The 16,411-nt window shown below is 35.2% G+C and overlaps 1 protein-coding gene across 1 annotated transcript in view; it reads left to right on the top strand.

The window, feature by feature from the left end:
* KIAA1958 (KIAA1958 ortholog) overlaps positions 1–16,411 on the top strand; it is a 159,215-nt gene that overhangs the window by 109,359 nt on the left and 33,445 nt on the right. The window contains exon 3 of the mRNA XM_035016045.1: positions 4,552–4,635. Within this exon, the coding sequence (XP_034871936.1) occupies positions 4,552–4,635 (84 nt within the window). The remainder of the gene's footprint in view (positions 1–4,551; positions 4,636–16,411) is intronic.

The following is a 16,411-nucleotide window of genomic DNA, read 5'->3' as shown; positions in this document are numbered from 1 at the left end:
AAGGATGGAAATAATGCAAATGTCTATCAGTAAAGAATTAGGGGTTAGACAAATGTATTATGGTATATCCATTATAAATACAGCTATAGATAGTGGCAACTATGTATATGATGATATGGAGCTACACTGTAATACATTGTAATGGTAAAAAGAGTGTAGGATAGAATGTATAGTATATTCCATCCCCCTTTTTGAAAGGCAAAAAGTAAGTGCATGTGCGTAGAAAAATAAAAAATTATACCCCATAAATTGACAGTATTGGTTGTCATGCAGAGGGAAATGTGGCAACAAGGAGATGGGGTGGGAGGGTGACTTACTTTCACTCTATACCCATTTGTAACTTTCAGATACTGTACTATATGCTGTATTGCCTATTGAAAGTTTATTAATTTATTAAAATCAAATGGATCGCGGGCCATACTGAAAAAAAATTAATCATAATTTTTATCTCAGGACATACAGGTAGATGTTCTAGTGGATGGCAGATTGAAATGTGAAAAGTAAAACTGTAAAGCTCTTGGAAGAAATAGATCTTCCATTACTTTGGGATAAGCAAGATTTCTTAAGCAAGATGCAAAAAGCATGAACCGATAAAGGAAAAAAATTGATAATTGGGCGATACTAGGATTAAGAACTCTTATTTTTTAAAAACACCATTAGGAAAGTGAAAAGGCAAGCCACAGATTGGAAGAAGATATTTGCAATATGCATTTCTGACAAAGACTCAAACAATATGTTAAAACCTTCTACAAACAGTAAGAAAAGGGCAGACAATCCAACAGAAAAATGACTTGAACAGGTACTTCACTGAGAGAATATTCAAATGGCCAATAAGTATATAAAGAGGTGTTCGACTTCTTTAGTCATCAGGGAAATGAAAATTAAAACTACAGTGCAGTACCACCCCACACCCAGCAGAATGGCTAAAAAAAAAAAAAAAAAGAGGAAAAAAGACTACTTAGTGTTGCTGAAGATATGGAGCAAACTGAACTCTCATGTACTCCTGTTTGTGAAAGTAAATTGGTACAACCACTTTGGAAAATTGTTTGTCAGTATCTGTTAAAGCTACTGAAACCTATGATTTCCTCTGGCCCAATAATTCCACTTCTAAGTAAACACCCAACATGATCATTTCATAGAATGTTCATAACAATTTCATTGGAAATAACCCCGAACTGAAAACTACCCAAATGCCCGGTAGAATGGAAACATATGTTGTGATATAGTCACACAATGGAATGTTACAAAATAATGAGGGTAAGTTATCTACAGCTACAAAACAAAATGGATGAAACTCACAAACAGAATGTTGAAATAAAGAAGCCAAGCACAAGAGAGTCCATCCTCTTAGATTCCATTGATACTAGTAATAATAATAGACCAGACAATTGTATTATGTTTCATCAGGATAGCTGTTATTCTTGATGCGAGGGAATAACTGGAAGAAGGGGCCATCAGAAAGACTCCGGGGATGCTAGTGGTGTTCTTTTTCTTGATCTGGATACTGGATTTAGTTTGTGAAAATTAATTACATGCATTTAATGACTGGTCTACTTTATTGTATGTTTGTTATACCTAATAAAAAGTTTTTAAAAGGAGGTGGATCAGAAGTTTTTCTAAAACTAGAGATAAAAGCAAGATAAATGTAACAGTTTTATATTTTGTTATCAGTCTTCCCTGGTCTTATTTGATTGTGTAACTAGCTGAAAAACGATTACTTGAATTTGAAGCCATTTACTTCCACCTATTCATGCAAAATGAATGAGGGTTTCTCTACTCTTCTACCTCCTTTTGTGGCACATTCCAGGCTCTTAGGAAAAGGATTTTTTAGTTCTATTTTTCTATAGATATAATGGCTCTTAACTAAGATTGAGACTGAGTAGAAAGAGGAGAAAGGCTTGAAACAAAACTGGGCTGGGGTTGTTGAAGCAGTGCTAATGTGTTGGTCAGCTCTAAGAGTGTTAGCAGGCTCTCCACATGTGAATGGAGGAGATGCAGATGTGAAAGAACTGGCTGCCTTACCCAGGAAATTTGCAGATGAGTGACTCCAGACCCTTCCATTCTTCTTCACCAGTTCCTCCTACAGTATACTGACTAAGGCGGCGTAACTAAGTTCAACAGACTTAAACTCTTTTATTCACATACCCCTCGAAAGAACTTTGAAAAAAATGATACCATTCACTGATATTTAAATGGACACCCAAAGGTTTCCAACAGTTTATTTTTTTAAAAAGGAGGTAGGAAATAGTGAATATTTTATAAAGTGAAGATGAGGATTGACTGTAAGTAGAATTAATATTTCATGTATTTGATAATAGTTAAGCATCTTATGAACAAAAGCATGCTGAATCTGAAAGAACTGAATAGTTTTAAGCCTCTCTCTTGAACATTCTGATAGTCCTGCAGAATATTCTATTTCTAGTGAAAAGAACCCACTTCACTAACCTATAACCCCCTCAGAAGTCCTAAATTCACCCCAGTTCACGCCCAAATACCCTCCTTCTGATGGCAGATTTCACCTACATCAGAATATGTAAAAGAACAAAGAAGGACAAGACATGCTATGGATTTAATCATCGATTTATAAATTTTGTTTGCCTCCTCAAAGTCTTTTACACCCCAGAGTATATATCACAGTAGATTTGGGATGGCAGCATGTGCAAACTCAGTCTTCACCTCAGACAAATAAGTTTTATAAAAGATTCTGTGTGAAACTTGAGAAACTAGAAGTTTTTTCCCTGAAGTTGTCTTATGAATGTTTATTTCTTAGAAAGTCTTTGGAGTTTGAAGTCCACTGTGGTAGATATTTAAACAATTAGTCAAAATGAACCGATGTGTCAGCCCCATTGGCTTTACACGTAAACAGCCAAGGAAGCCAGCCTGGTAAAAGGTTACATGCAAAGTGTGCCTTCCATCTTTTTGATGGAAAGATACACATCTTTATTGTTGATATATAAACAGTTTTAATGGGAAGAAAATGGCATAATCAAAAGTTAAGTCTAATGAAGCATAAAATATACTTTTGTATACTGAATTTTAGAAATACGATCTTTCAAAAATGTGCCTATAGAAATATCTAATTAGCTAGTTTAGTGAATTTTAGTTGATTTCATTTTATAAACTTGTGAGGATTTTGGCAAATATACATTAGAGCTGTCATTTTAAAATAACATACTGTAATACAAAAAGTGTATTTTATGAATAAAATTCAATTTATTAGAAATTTTATTTTTATTATTATATATGGTTATTACAAAGACTTCCACTGAGCAACCTTACAAATTAAAATTTTCCTAAAGAAGATAATCAGGATAAACAGACTATTTTACATTATACTAGAATCAGAAATTACATTTTTATGTTGTTTTAAGTTGAGCTTGAAGCTTGTCTCTCAACAATCGGATAGCCCAGTTTTCTCTTGTGTACTTTCATTTTTAGAATTTCTCTTTTTGAGTTACACCCCTGTCTGACATAACAGTGGTGAATTTTGACAAAACGTTTTTATTGTTAATGTTAAGAATCCAAATTTAAATTACACATTACTGAAAGGAAACAACTTAAATGATATCATTGAATTTAATATATATAAAAAAAAAAAACCTGAGTAAAAAAAGAGTAGTTTCTCTCAAACCTCATCCTGAGCATGGATTCCTGCCACCGAGGAATCTGATATTGATCAAGCATTCTGAGTAATTCACAAATACACTAAAGTCTGAGAACTGCTAGTCTAGAGCAACATTACTTAATCGTGGGTGATCGATAATGGAAAGAGGCAACCCTAGTCCTTGGTGGAAGAGTGTAAATAATAAACTAATAAAAGGATTTGTCCAAGAGATACACCCCTTTCCTTACATCTGGATTATAGTAGCCTGATTCAAGTTTCACTGTCCTATCTTTATACCTATGAAGTTTTATCCTTATTTCTTTACAAAATACTAAATATTTTTATAACTTATTACAAACTGCCCTGCAATTGCATACAGAATATTTATAAACTGTATTTACCTAAATTGCCATAGAGTGTTGAATAAACTACTACAAATGATCTGTTTAGTAACTTTTAAATATAGATTTCTAGTGATGTGCTAAGTAACAAATTTGAATATTTTAGTTCAGTAAAATGGAACCAGTAAAACCTCTGGCTTCACAAATGAAGTGATTCAAAATGAATGTGTCAGCTTTAATGGGGCCCTTGCAGCCTGCAGTAGGGTGAATAGCACATTTCTGTCTCACACTCCTCCTAAAACAGAGGCTGGCTCTGATCTCACTCTTACCACAAACCTTCATGCACAAAACTTGTGTGTCAGTGACACGAGAAGCTCATTTTGATTGTAATGGGCCATACTCTTGTCTAGTACATCATTTGTGAAACTGAAGTTGGCTATTATAAGGCAGCAGGTATGTAAGTAATAACATTTATGAGTGATCTCTGTGAAATGGATTCCTTCTTTCCCTTTTCATTATAAGAGGAAACTTTATTTCAGAGTAGAAAGTGCATTGTCTGAACTCATCAACACCCTCTCTATCCCTCCCCTCCCCAATTTGTTGCAGACCAGGATGAAAGAGCAGCTGAGCTCAGCAGGGAGCAGAATGAGAAAACCATCCGGAGCACGCAGACCGCGCTCCGCAATTTCCGAGAGTTCCTCATCTCCAAGTATCCTTCTGAAACAAGAGAGATTTATGTCATCCCTTGCAAGGAGTTGGATGCCTACCTGGCCTCTTTCTTTGTGGATGCCAGGCAGAAGGATGGGTCCGAATATGAACCCAACAGCTTGGCCAATTACCAGTGTGGACTTGAACGGTACCTAAAAGAACACAGGTATGGCTACAGTATCACCAGGGATAAGGAATTCAAGCGTTCCCAAGAGGCCCTGAAACAGAAGCAGATTGAACTCCGATGCAAAGGAAAAGGAAATAAGCCACACAAGTCCATGAAGCTCACCTTTGCTGATGAACTCATTCTGCGGAAAAGGGGACTACTAAGCCGCTATAATCCCGAGGGTCTTCTCAACCTTGTCTGGCTCAACAACACAAAAGCTTTTGGGCACTGCACAGGCTTCCATGGATCTACCTTGAAGTGGGGCGATATCCGGCTCCGGGTAACAGAAACGGGGCTGGAGTACTTAGAGTGGATGGGTCAAGACACTGGTGACCTGAATGCCAAAACCAAGAGAGGGGGCACGGACTCTCGTGTGTATGCCACCCAACACGCCCCGCAGACCTGCCCCGTACAGGACTATAAGGAGTATGCCCAGCGGCGGCCTCCTGCCATGCGCTACGAGGATGCTCCTTTCTACCTGTCCATCAAGCCAGTCGTGAACTTGGCAGCTCTGCATTGGTACAACTGCCAGGCCCTCGGCAAGAACAAGCTGGCCAAGATGGTGAAGACCATGTGTGAGAAGGGTAACATCCCCGGCAGGAAAACCAACTTCAGTGTGTATCAAAGCTGCAGCACCTTGTCTGAGGCCCAGAGCAACCAGCTGGTGCTTATCTGTAACAGTCTGAGCCAGCAGGCCGCCCAGTCAGTGGCTGGGCGCTCCAACGGTGGCGATTTCATCGTCTCTGCCTCCTATGACTCTTCCTCCGACACCGCTTGACCAGGTGGCTTGAGCAAGAGCCCAGTTTGGTTACCGTGTCCAGAGAAACTGTGATCATACACTGCTTCTCATTCCCTTTCCTCCACCCTCAGTATTAACTTTATAAAAATCTAAATATATACTATATTTTTCTTTTTACAAATAAACCAATGGAGATAGTTTAGTATTGCTAACATAGTATTTATAGGCTTAACACAGATGTACTCGTGGGTGATTAAATGTAATTGCTGTTACAGACTCTACAAAACCATAGTGGTCCTCAGGCAACACAAAGTAGAGAAGGAATTCCATTTTTAAGGAACTGTCAGAAAAGTCACTGAAAGTTATCCTAGACACTTGTGTCCTCAACTCCTGCTTTCCTTCCCACCCCACCTCTCATTTTTAGTCTAGTTAATAAATGGCTTTATTTTTTTAATTTTTAAAATTTTGTATTAATCGGGAGGAGACAATATTAACCCTGCTGCTTACACAGAACTGTATTCAGTCAGATCCAGAATATGAACATGTTGATATAAGCTCAACAAATTATCTACATACCTTTTTTAGCGGAATTAGAATTTTAGCTCCTGTGCCTCATTTTTTGTAATGTCTGAAAATCTAGATGTTTAGCTAACATCTTTTCTTTCGGGGGCAATAAAGGTGCCATTCTTTTTGGAAGATACATAATTTTTCAATAATATGCAAAGTCCAATATTGTGGCGATAAAAACTGTTAATAGCTCCTTTTTACTGTTGCGCTTAAACCTGGATAGAATATTCTTTGTCCCCTAAGAAATCAGTTAAAATGAAGTGTGATTTTCAGATTTACAAAACTACCAAAGTTTTTGAAAATGTTCCCAAGCATTAGATTATATATCAAACATAAAAAGAAGGTAGAGAATGGGAGAGTCTTAATAAAAATCCAGAAGCACTAGTCAAGACAACAGAAGAGTCCTACTCGTCAAAGCCCAAATCCCCTGATTTATTTATTTATAAGCATTAAACTTCGGTCTCTTTTCCCAAGGAGATTACTTGACTCTGTAGTTGAGATCAAAAGAATATTGACGCTCATTTTGGGTAACAACATTTTGTTACCAGATTTAGCTGAATTCAAAGCATTCTTGAAAATGTGCGGAGTTTCTTCTACAGTAAATATAAATTTATCTGTGATACCCTGCAATTATAATAATAATAATTTTGGTTAAACAACTCTTTGTGGTGGTTTTTCCAAGGTCTTTCTTTTCAAGTCTTGAAGTCTGTGGTGTATTTTTAGTTAAGATCCTTCAATAACAACATAAGTTTAGACACTAGGACGACAATAAAGTTGAGCTAGGTTCCTATGCTGTATAATCATTAACACATAAAAAATCCAAATCTTAATAGCTTTATTGGATTCTATTGGAAGTATTTGTTCTTCAAGGTAACCTCATAATTCGCATTAGCTAGGAGGGTAGGTGGTATTTTATGTATTAATTTATTGTAGACCAGGACAAACTTCATTTTGATTTGCTTTGCTAAATCATCACATTAACTGAGCTTTCCACATGGCTAGGCATCTTTTCCCAACACTAAGTTGTAAATATATAAAGACCCATTCCTCTAAGCTGTGACCTTTCCTTGGGCTCTGGAGTAGAAAGTCTGCTGTGGACTTTGTGTGGAATCCACTTCACTTCATGACTTTTCCTCCATAGGGAGGCATCCAGAAACAAGAAAGGGTGGAAGATATCTTGCTTTATTGTTTTATATTAACGATGATACCCACCGTTTTTTGAGCTAACGTGTGTGCCAGCACTGTGCCAAGTGACTTATTACATGCAGCATTTATACAATAGTTACTAACTGTATGAAAATTAGAAAATTCAGATAAGCATAAAGAAAATTCTCCTGAATCTGCTGGCCAAAAAATAACCACTGTTAATATTTTGGCAAATATTTCTTTAGACATTTCAATATGTATAATTTATTTCTCTCTATATTATCTTTAATCTTTTCAATCCTTGAAAAGGTTAGTTATCTCCATTTTATGTTGAGATCAAGACAAATCAGTTAGGGTATCGTTAAGGAAATGGTACTGTCATCTGACTGCAGAGTTTTTTTCTGTTTATCTTCTTTATTTCCAACTCCTAGTCAGGTTCCAGTGATTTGAGCCAGAAATGGGGACACAGGGTCATTCCCTCTCTGAAGGCTATCTGATTAAATGGAATGCTTGAGTGATCTTTCATGATGGCACACCGTGCTCCCTAATGCCCCCTCTTCTGTTCATTTTGAACCACAGGGCCTCTTTCTCCAAGTTCTCTTTACAAAACTTTCCTTATTCTATACCTGGTTTGTAAGTACACAGGACAGCCTACTGTAAAAGAATTCTTTTTTAAAAAAATAAGGTTGTTTTTAATGGGTTACCTCTCATGTTTAAAAATTTTTTTTCTGTGAAACATTTAAAATGTAATTGTGCATTTTATTTTTGCATTGACATACTTTTAAAAATTCTTAATATGTTTTTGACAACAAAGTAAGTTTGTGATGAGGAAGAAGAGCAGTCAGTATGTACTGAGAAAGCAGAACTAGGAGATGTTGCATCCCTCTGTGTGTTTATTGAGGTACTACTAACATGAAAGTCTCTCTCCTATTGCATTTTCATTCAGAAGAACACAATTAAATTGAGAATGTGAATTACTTTTTAATTATTTATATTTTGCTTTGATAACTCAAACCAAATAGGAACATTGTGATCTAGATTTAGAAAACTTTTCTGAAGAATGGCTTGGTAGAAGTTTAGTTGAACTGTAGTATCTCTTTGGGTTAATGAAATTACAAAAAATTATCTACAACTACCTCTAAATTTTGTGTTTTTATATAAACAATACTGAGGACATGCTACTGCCTGATGCCATTTTTATTATTTGTTATTTTAGCTTAAAAAAATGTTATGTTCATACTGTGGCAGTGGTACATGCCAAAATATCGTATATGTGCTTTAGTGAAAATTCAGCAGTCCACCAGGTGTTTACTACAACTGAATGTGCTGCCTTCCCAGGCAATCCTCTGGTTCATAAAAAAAACCAATAAAACCACATTTGCAAAATTTACACTTTTAGGTCAGTGTAAGGTCATCTAAGAAAGAGACCGTGCCCCTCACATGACTCTGGAAGTTTTGCACTGTCCACAACAAAAATGTCAAACCCATCTGTCAGCTTTTGGGGGACATACCTGCAAAATTCAGTCTTTCTTCTATGTGAGTGGCTGTTGAAAACCATGGATGGTAGCAATTTTTCTTTAAAAACCCATAATGTCTGAAAAAATTCGAGATATTCAGGTTGTTTATCCAACAGAGCTTATTCTTAAAATTCCATTTCTTATCATGGGTAGTAGGGGTGGTCTGAATATGATTTGTAATACACCAGCTACTTAAAATATTTGTTATCTTATATTTTCCCTATGTTAATTCACTTTTACCTATGTTAAATTACTTCCTGATGCACAAAAGAATAGTCTGAAATTTTTTAAGGTAGATCAAGTCTCTCTGGCTTTTCAGTTAGGTCATTGTTAGCTGAAACTTCCGTCACATTAATTTGTCTAAGTCATATGGCTTAGCTTTTAGTTGTCATGAAATCCAATGACTTCACTGAGATGAGAATTTACAGTCATATCAACAAATACTTGAACACTATTATCTAGACACTGGGAAGGGTACAAAGATATATAAAATAGTCCCTGCCCTCAAAGAATTTATAAAAGATACTGTAATAAAAGTTTCATTTCATTTTTGAGAGCTCACCAAAAAAGTCTGCCAGTACTATCTTGCATCATTTCCCAAACTTTGTACTCATGCAGTTTGTCAATTATTCAGCCATTGAAAATGTTGGTTTGCTGTGGAACACATAATACTGCTTTGAGTATTTTGAGGAGAATCTTCCTTAAGAGCCTGTTTTAAAATCAGTATGAAGGCAAAGCCATTCCTACACCACCCATTGTGTTCACATAGGTGCACACGTGTATAAGAAGGTGTAGATTGTCATCAATGACTATCATTTACTGAGTACTTACAATGTGCCAGAGTACTAAGTGCTTCTGTAAGTTGTTTCACTTAACTCTCACGTAATCCTGAGGGTAAGTATGATTATTTCTCCTTCATAGATGAGGAAATCCAGAGGAGTCAAATGGGTTGCCCATATCACAGCTAATACATAAGAGCATCAGGATCTGAAACCAGATCCAGATACTATGAAGTACTGTCCTTTTCTGTTGCAGCTGCTTGTTCACAAAGTGATTTGCTCTGCTTCTGTAGACTCTCTGAAGTGATAAATTATAAATGAAATCCCTGATGCAATAAAATCATCAGTATTCATTGTCTCCAAATTGACTGAGAGCAGTGTCATCACCTGGCATGTTTGTTAGTACAACATTGTTTAGGCCTCATTATTTTAATTACTTTGAGATGGAACATTCGGCACTTTGTTTCCCCCCGGCCATGCTTAGCAAAAGTTTGCGTCACTTTTTAAAGGACACTTAACTTTGTCATGGAGATGAGTTTGTGTACGAGTAATTATATTTTAAAAAGTGATTGTCATTTGTTTTTATGAATCAGATGCGGAAAGGGGAGGTTCTAGGCAGAGGGAATATCTCTCTTAAGCCCAAAAGCCAACATTGCTATCCACCAGATACTGAATATTGATTGCCAGTTTGCCAGGGAGTTTGATCTTCCCTGCAAATTTGGTGCCAGCAAATTAACAATATTTAATATAGGAATTTGTTGTTAATTTTTTTTTAATCTATCGAGATTGTTTTTGGGGCACCTGCCGGACTCAGTTGGTAGAGCATGTGACTCGATCCTCAGGGTCATGAGTTCAAGCCCCACATTGGGCGTGGAGCCTACTAAAGAAAGAAAGAAAGAAAAAGAAAGAGATTGTTTTTAACAAAGTTTTTAAGGAAAAATACTATCCTTATGATTCTCAGAATTAGAGATTGACCAGAACCCATTCAGATTTTCTCTAGTTTGACTATCTCCACAGTTCAATATATTAGAAACATATATTAGAAACAAACACTTCTGATTTTAATCAGGCTTCTTGTGACTCGTTTTCTTTATAGGAAAGAAGTATTTTGGTCTGTATTTCTCTGGCCAAAATATAGCTGTAATACTTAATATCTATAAATAAAAACTCTACTATGTGATAAAGGAAATAAATTTCCAAGCCTAGAGGAGAAGTCAAGGGAAGTGTATGATCATGTATTGCAGTAAGCTGGTTTTTAAAAGGTTCCTTTATGAAAAAAAGTATTATAAATACTAAAAGAATTAAGTTCTCTATCAATTAGTTTAATAGATTTTTTTCTCAAATAGAATTCCTTTATATCAGATCTTGGCATATTACCATATACAGGTACAGAGAGAGAGTTGCTTATTAGGAAACACACCATTGGCAAAGGCAGCCTCAGTTGTGTTTTCTTATTCAACACTGCTTCTCCCCACTTGGATCTGGCTGAGATGAAATGAATTGTATAGCTTTTCATAAGGCAAAGTGATGAAGATAGGATGATTTTAAGAGATCCTTCCATTGAATATAACTGGGACACAGAAATACACTGCATATATCATCCTTTAGTGATTGGTGTATTTCTAATGATATAAAAACAGAAAAGGGGATGATATTGGCAAACTGCCAACAACTCTGATTTCACTTCTAATTAGAGAAAAGAAGGATAATCAGAATTTCTCATGCTTCATCCTATCTGTAAATTGATCATGTGGGCCTGCCAAAGCTGAAGGGAACACCTGATTTGGTATTAAAGATCGCATTTTTTTTTTAATTATTTTTTAAAGACAGCATTTTAATACATTTAAATTGAGTTGTTATATAAACCATGACTTTGTTTAATTACACTCAGTATTAAGTCAGAGTACTAATTTGATCAGAATATTAATTAGGTCAGAATATTAGTGTAAACCATCATCTTTGCTGAATTATAATCATAGAGGATGACCTGGAAAGGACCCAGGAGATCCTCTAGCCCAGTGCTCTTCAGTGCTATGAAGAATAGGAGTCACCATGTCTTGCAGGTAGGGAGCAAGGAGGGCAAGAAGATAGAGATTACAAAGGGAATCTTCAGACACTGATTCTCCAGGAACTCTTATGTTCCCTATGCCCCTACCTTCCTACTTTGAAACTCAACCGACTGAATGAGCTACTACCTTTATGATACATCCTTCACGTGGAAGCGGAAAATAAGATTGGAAACATCTACTCTAACCCACCCCTCTTTTATAGAAGAGAGAATAGCCCTAGATATATTAATGAGTGCCCAGGTGAACACACCTTGTTAGAGTCAGAACTAGAACCCAGGCACCCTGACTTTTAGTCCACAGATAAGAGTGGAGGATGGTAAAACAATCCTACATTTCCACTGAGTTAGAAAGGGTATCCTTTTCTTGTTTTCAAAATTGTAATAGTTTTTAAGCCCTCAGTCAAGTTTGTACTAGGAGTAGATTCAGGCTGCCAGTTTCCAAGTAGGCTATTTTTGCATGTGAATTTTCACTTTTCATATTATACTGTTACATTTAGCAACTTCTCTTTCTGGAATTGATGAAATAATCTCTAAATGTAACTGTTCACTTTTTTAAACGAACATCTCTCAGCTTACCCCATTCATATTTAGTTTTCATTTACAGAGGGAAAACTAGTTTTCAAGTATATGAATTCCAGTTATATATTATGAACTGAAAAGTAACTTTTTGTTTAGTGTGGTATTCATTTGTATATCCAGCTACATAGTACTTACATTACCAGTTTTGAATGCAGTCTATAATACCATTTTATACTCTGTGGAAAGATTAAAATATCATTTGAAGGTTTGGGACCTATCTTCAAAAGATCAAACTTCTATCAACATAATTAGGATGTTTCTGAAGTGAATTTAGTTATAGGGAGGAAAAAGAAAATGGGAATTAATGGAAGACCTATAGCAGGAAGATGTTGAAATACAAAGTATTTGTAAATTCTCCTATTATCCTGCTTGGTCTTCTAAAGAGGAATTCAAGCATAAATATAAAAAATTTTCACAAATTTTTATTTTACAAATTATATTTACCAGATTATAGCTGAAGAAAAAGGTGAAATTCTAGGATTTTTTTTTAAAGTACAGTGGAATTGTCTTTTGAATGCAATGTTGAATTTTGCTAGACTTCTGATGTTCTTCTTTGTATTACACTGGAATTAGAGAGTATTTTTACCATAGTACATTCATTTCAGAGAGCTTTGAAAATACTTTGGCACAATTTATTTATTTGTGGTAAGTAGAATTAGGAAGACATCAGCAATATAGAATCCTAACAGTAATTGTGCATACTGTATTTAAGTGATTTTTATACCTGTTTACTTTCTGTAATTTTTACATTTTATAAATCAAATACCTTAGTATACTTCCACTAGAAATTAATTTATAATTGATTATTTATACTGGATGAAGTAGCAGGTCCATTTTAGTATTAATCCACTCAGATTAACTTTATCTAACTGAATTTTTATATCTACAATTCATTATATTACAACTTTTTAAATAGCATTTATAACAGAAGAACTTTTGTTTTATAAAGTATTTGTTACAAAAAAAAAAAACCCATCTTGCCAAAAACCATTACAATTTCTATGCATTGTGTAATATTCAGTGACATCGCTGTTGAGATTTGCATGTTGTTCTAGGTGCTTTTTCATGTCTGTGTTTGTGGTGTTTATATGGAATTGTTAACCATCGCTGCTATCACTTATTGTAGTTAAACTGAAAAACTGTGCTAAGAGCTGTGCCAGTCAACATTTGTTAATGTGTGACTTGTGAAAATATGTACTTAGTTGTTTAATATTTTGAGCCAGCACTTAGTGGCCTCTACAGAAGGAAATATTGTGGTTGTCGAGTGGTGCCAACTTCAGAATCTCGTTTCACATGTGTAATTCCAGGTCAGATTTTCTTCCATACTTTCCCCAACTCTTTGAAAGGAAAGTTTGCAAAAAGAAAAAGCAAGAATTCTTAACTTTTTCCAGTACTCCCCCCACTTTAGATCTTTTTTTGTTCTTCCGATACTTGAACACGTTACAAAGAAATCCAATAGAATGACAATGTAGCAGCATAATTACCTTTATCTGGTTATTTTTATCCAGGTAAATGATAACAGGACTATGAGGTGCCTACATTATTTTTGTTGGTTATCATGGCTTATTGTTGGAAATGCATTTGATAAGAATATTTAGTTTTTAAAATTTATTTATTAGGGACTGTGGAAACCTCAGAGTTCCCAAGTATTAACTTTTATATTCAGCATTTACATGGGCTTATTTAACATATTTATTTATTTGACTTATGATCATCAGAATTTTTTCATGCCCACCTGTCTTTAGTTTGGTTCCTAGCATTTCCATCTTGCCTGAGCAATTACAAACACACTCTGAAAGTAGAGAGAAAATTATTTCAGTGAATTAATTCTATATTTTGTTAAAATTCCACATGGGGGAAATATTATATGTTTATACTCTTAAAATGGAAGTGAAACTGTCATAAAATGCTAAGAAAAGAAGGCTACTTCCTTAAGAGCATTTTAATACCAACACACCAAAATTCCTTGCTTAGTGCAGGGTTTCATTCTATCTGTTCAATGGGTTTCTAATTATGAGATTTCTTTAAAGGGATAATCTCCTGAATTATATAGAGGCTTTTTGTGTGACTGCAGATATATGGTGACAGCCAGTGCTGTATTTGGAAACATTGCTGCTGAAATTGCTGATTTAATTCTAAGAATATTAAAACTAATTCATCAAGGCTCCTGCCACTTCTTTGCTTAAAGGAAAAGAAAGGCAGATTTTAATTGTGAGACTTTCTCCAGAATATACTTTAAATATTTACCCCTCAATGGAGGTGATAAAGCAATAAAAGGAAATTCAATTATGTATGTTTTAAAGAAGTTCTGCCCTTGTCCAGTAGCCTCCAGAGCAACACTAAAGTATTTCTTGATTCCTGCACTGGGGGTTTTCAGGCAAGGCCTTTATACTTAGAATTTTTTTAATATTTTGGACACCAAAGATTATGGCATGATATATCCTGATGATTAATGGTTTCTATTAGATAGCTGTGGGCACGTTTATTTGAATCCTGCTCTTGGAATTTTTTTTACCCACTCTGGGTCTTCTGTACATTTTGTATGTCTGTCCTGAGGCACTTATGCCCAGGGCAACTTTTTAATTAAATCATGCATATATATTTATTAGGTTTCTAATTTATAGAATATGTTTCCATCATGACTTTAAGCTTTTTTCACTGCTAAAATTACACATAGATTTGCCAGATTAGCCCCATTGTGAGCAATAGCTTGTACCTTTTTCGTTGTAATCTGGAAATGTAACTGTAACCCCATAGGCCTGAGACCTGGCAAGAGAATGACTGGAAGCATTTTGGATTCAACAGAATTACTTAAATGACTCATTTATCTGTTAAAGTGAAGAACTTTGTTTAGTAGAGTGAATGCTATGTTCAACTTAAATAAGGTCTTCCATCTTACGAATTATTTTAAGATTTTAAAGATTATTTTAAGAGTAATTTTAAGATTTCTTTTACTTTACCACTTAGTAGTTAATTGGGATTTAAAAGGTAGATTTGTCAGTTTATTCAGTATAATTTAACACCAGGCATTTTTGTAAAATAAATATAACCACCACAATTAATACTTAGAAAAATTTTATGAAAAATGATACTGTTCTTTGGAGATGCATTTACTCCCCCCGCCTTTTGGTAGATTGTAATTTTTTTATATATTTTCTGGCCACTTGGCTTTTAACTGATTTATGTGAAAAAAGCATATGTGTGCCTGATGTTGACTCTAATCCTATTTTAAAATTCTCTTTTTAAACTGCTGCAATTAAAATTTGTGAAAGAGAGAAAGGTGAATTGAAATGGAGGGAAATTTCTGTTAATATGTTAAGATGTGTGACTGTGGTGGTGCTCTTGGTTAATTAATCCTTTGCCAGTTGATATTTGTATTAATATGATAGAACTTTTTTGTTAATAAGAATATCCTATTGGCTTCATTTTTATTTTGCTGCTCACTGCTTTTCATACTAAGGTGTTTTCATCTTTTTCAGCTCACTGTTTTTGCTTCATATTTGTCTGTGTACTTGTGCTCTAAATAAAATTCTAGTTTTATGTCCCAGTGGCTTATTCCATTGTGTGTATAATATTTGTCTCTAACGTCGTGTAATTTTCTATTGTTTTCAGTATTTGTTGGTACAGCCTAAAATTTAAGGATGTAAGAAAAAAATCCAGTAGGGGTGCCTGGGTGGCTTAGTTGGTTAAGCATCTGACTCATGATTTCAGCTCAGGTCATGATCTCAGGGTCTTGAGATGGAGCCCAGCATCAGGCTCCATGTGGGGCATAGAGCCTGCTTGGGATTCTCTCTCTTCCTCTCCCTCTGCCCCTCCCCTCCCCTCACGTGTGTGTGTGTACTCTCTTTCTCAAAAAAAAAAAAAAAAGAAAAAGAAAAAATCCAATAAAATCAGCTAATGAGCATCAGTGATGTCTCCATAATGAGAGCATGCTTTAATCACAGTATTTTGTCTCTACTTGGATATGACCAGTCTTCCTTCATTTAATAAGTGGTTTCCTGCAAAGTTGGCTGATTTTTGTAGCCACAACAAACAATTGTAAAAACAAACCACATTTTGAAAAAAAAAAATTGTCCTGGTCACTGTGCATTAGGCCCCAGGATCTAATCAATGCATATTGAGCAGACTATTCCATATCAGGTGTTGTTTCTCTTTCTTTCTTTCTTTCTTTCTTTCTTTCTTTCTTTCTTTCTTTCT

This window comes from Mirounga leonina, unplaced genomic scaffold (genome assembly GCF_011800145.1).
Source record: "Mirounga leonina isolate KUSES-001 unplaced genomic scaffold, KU_Mleo_1.0 Mir_170, whole genome shotgun sequence".
NCBI lineage: Eukaryota > Metazoa > Chordata > Mammalia > Carnivora > Phocidae > Mirounga > Mirounga leonina.
Note: the sequence above shows the minus strand (reverse complement) of the source record. Positions and strands in the feature narration are given on the sequence as shown.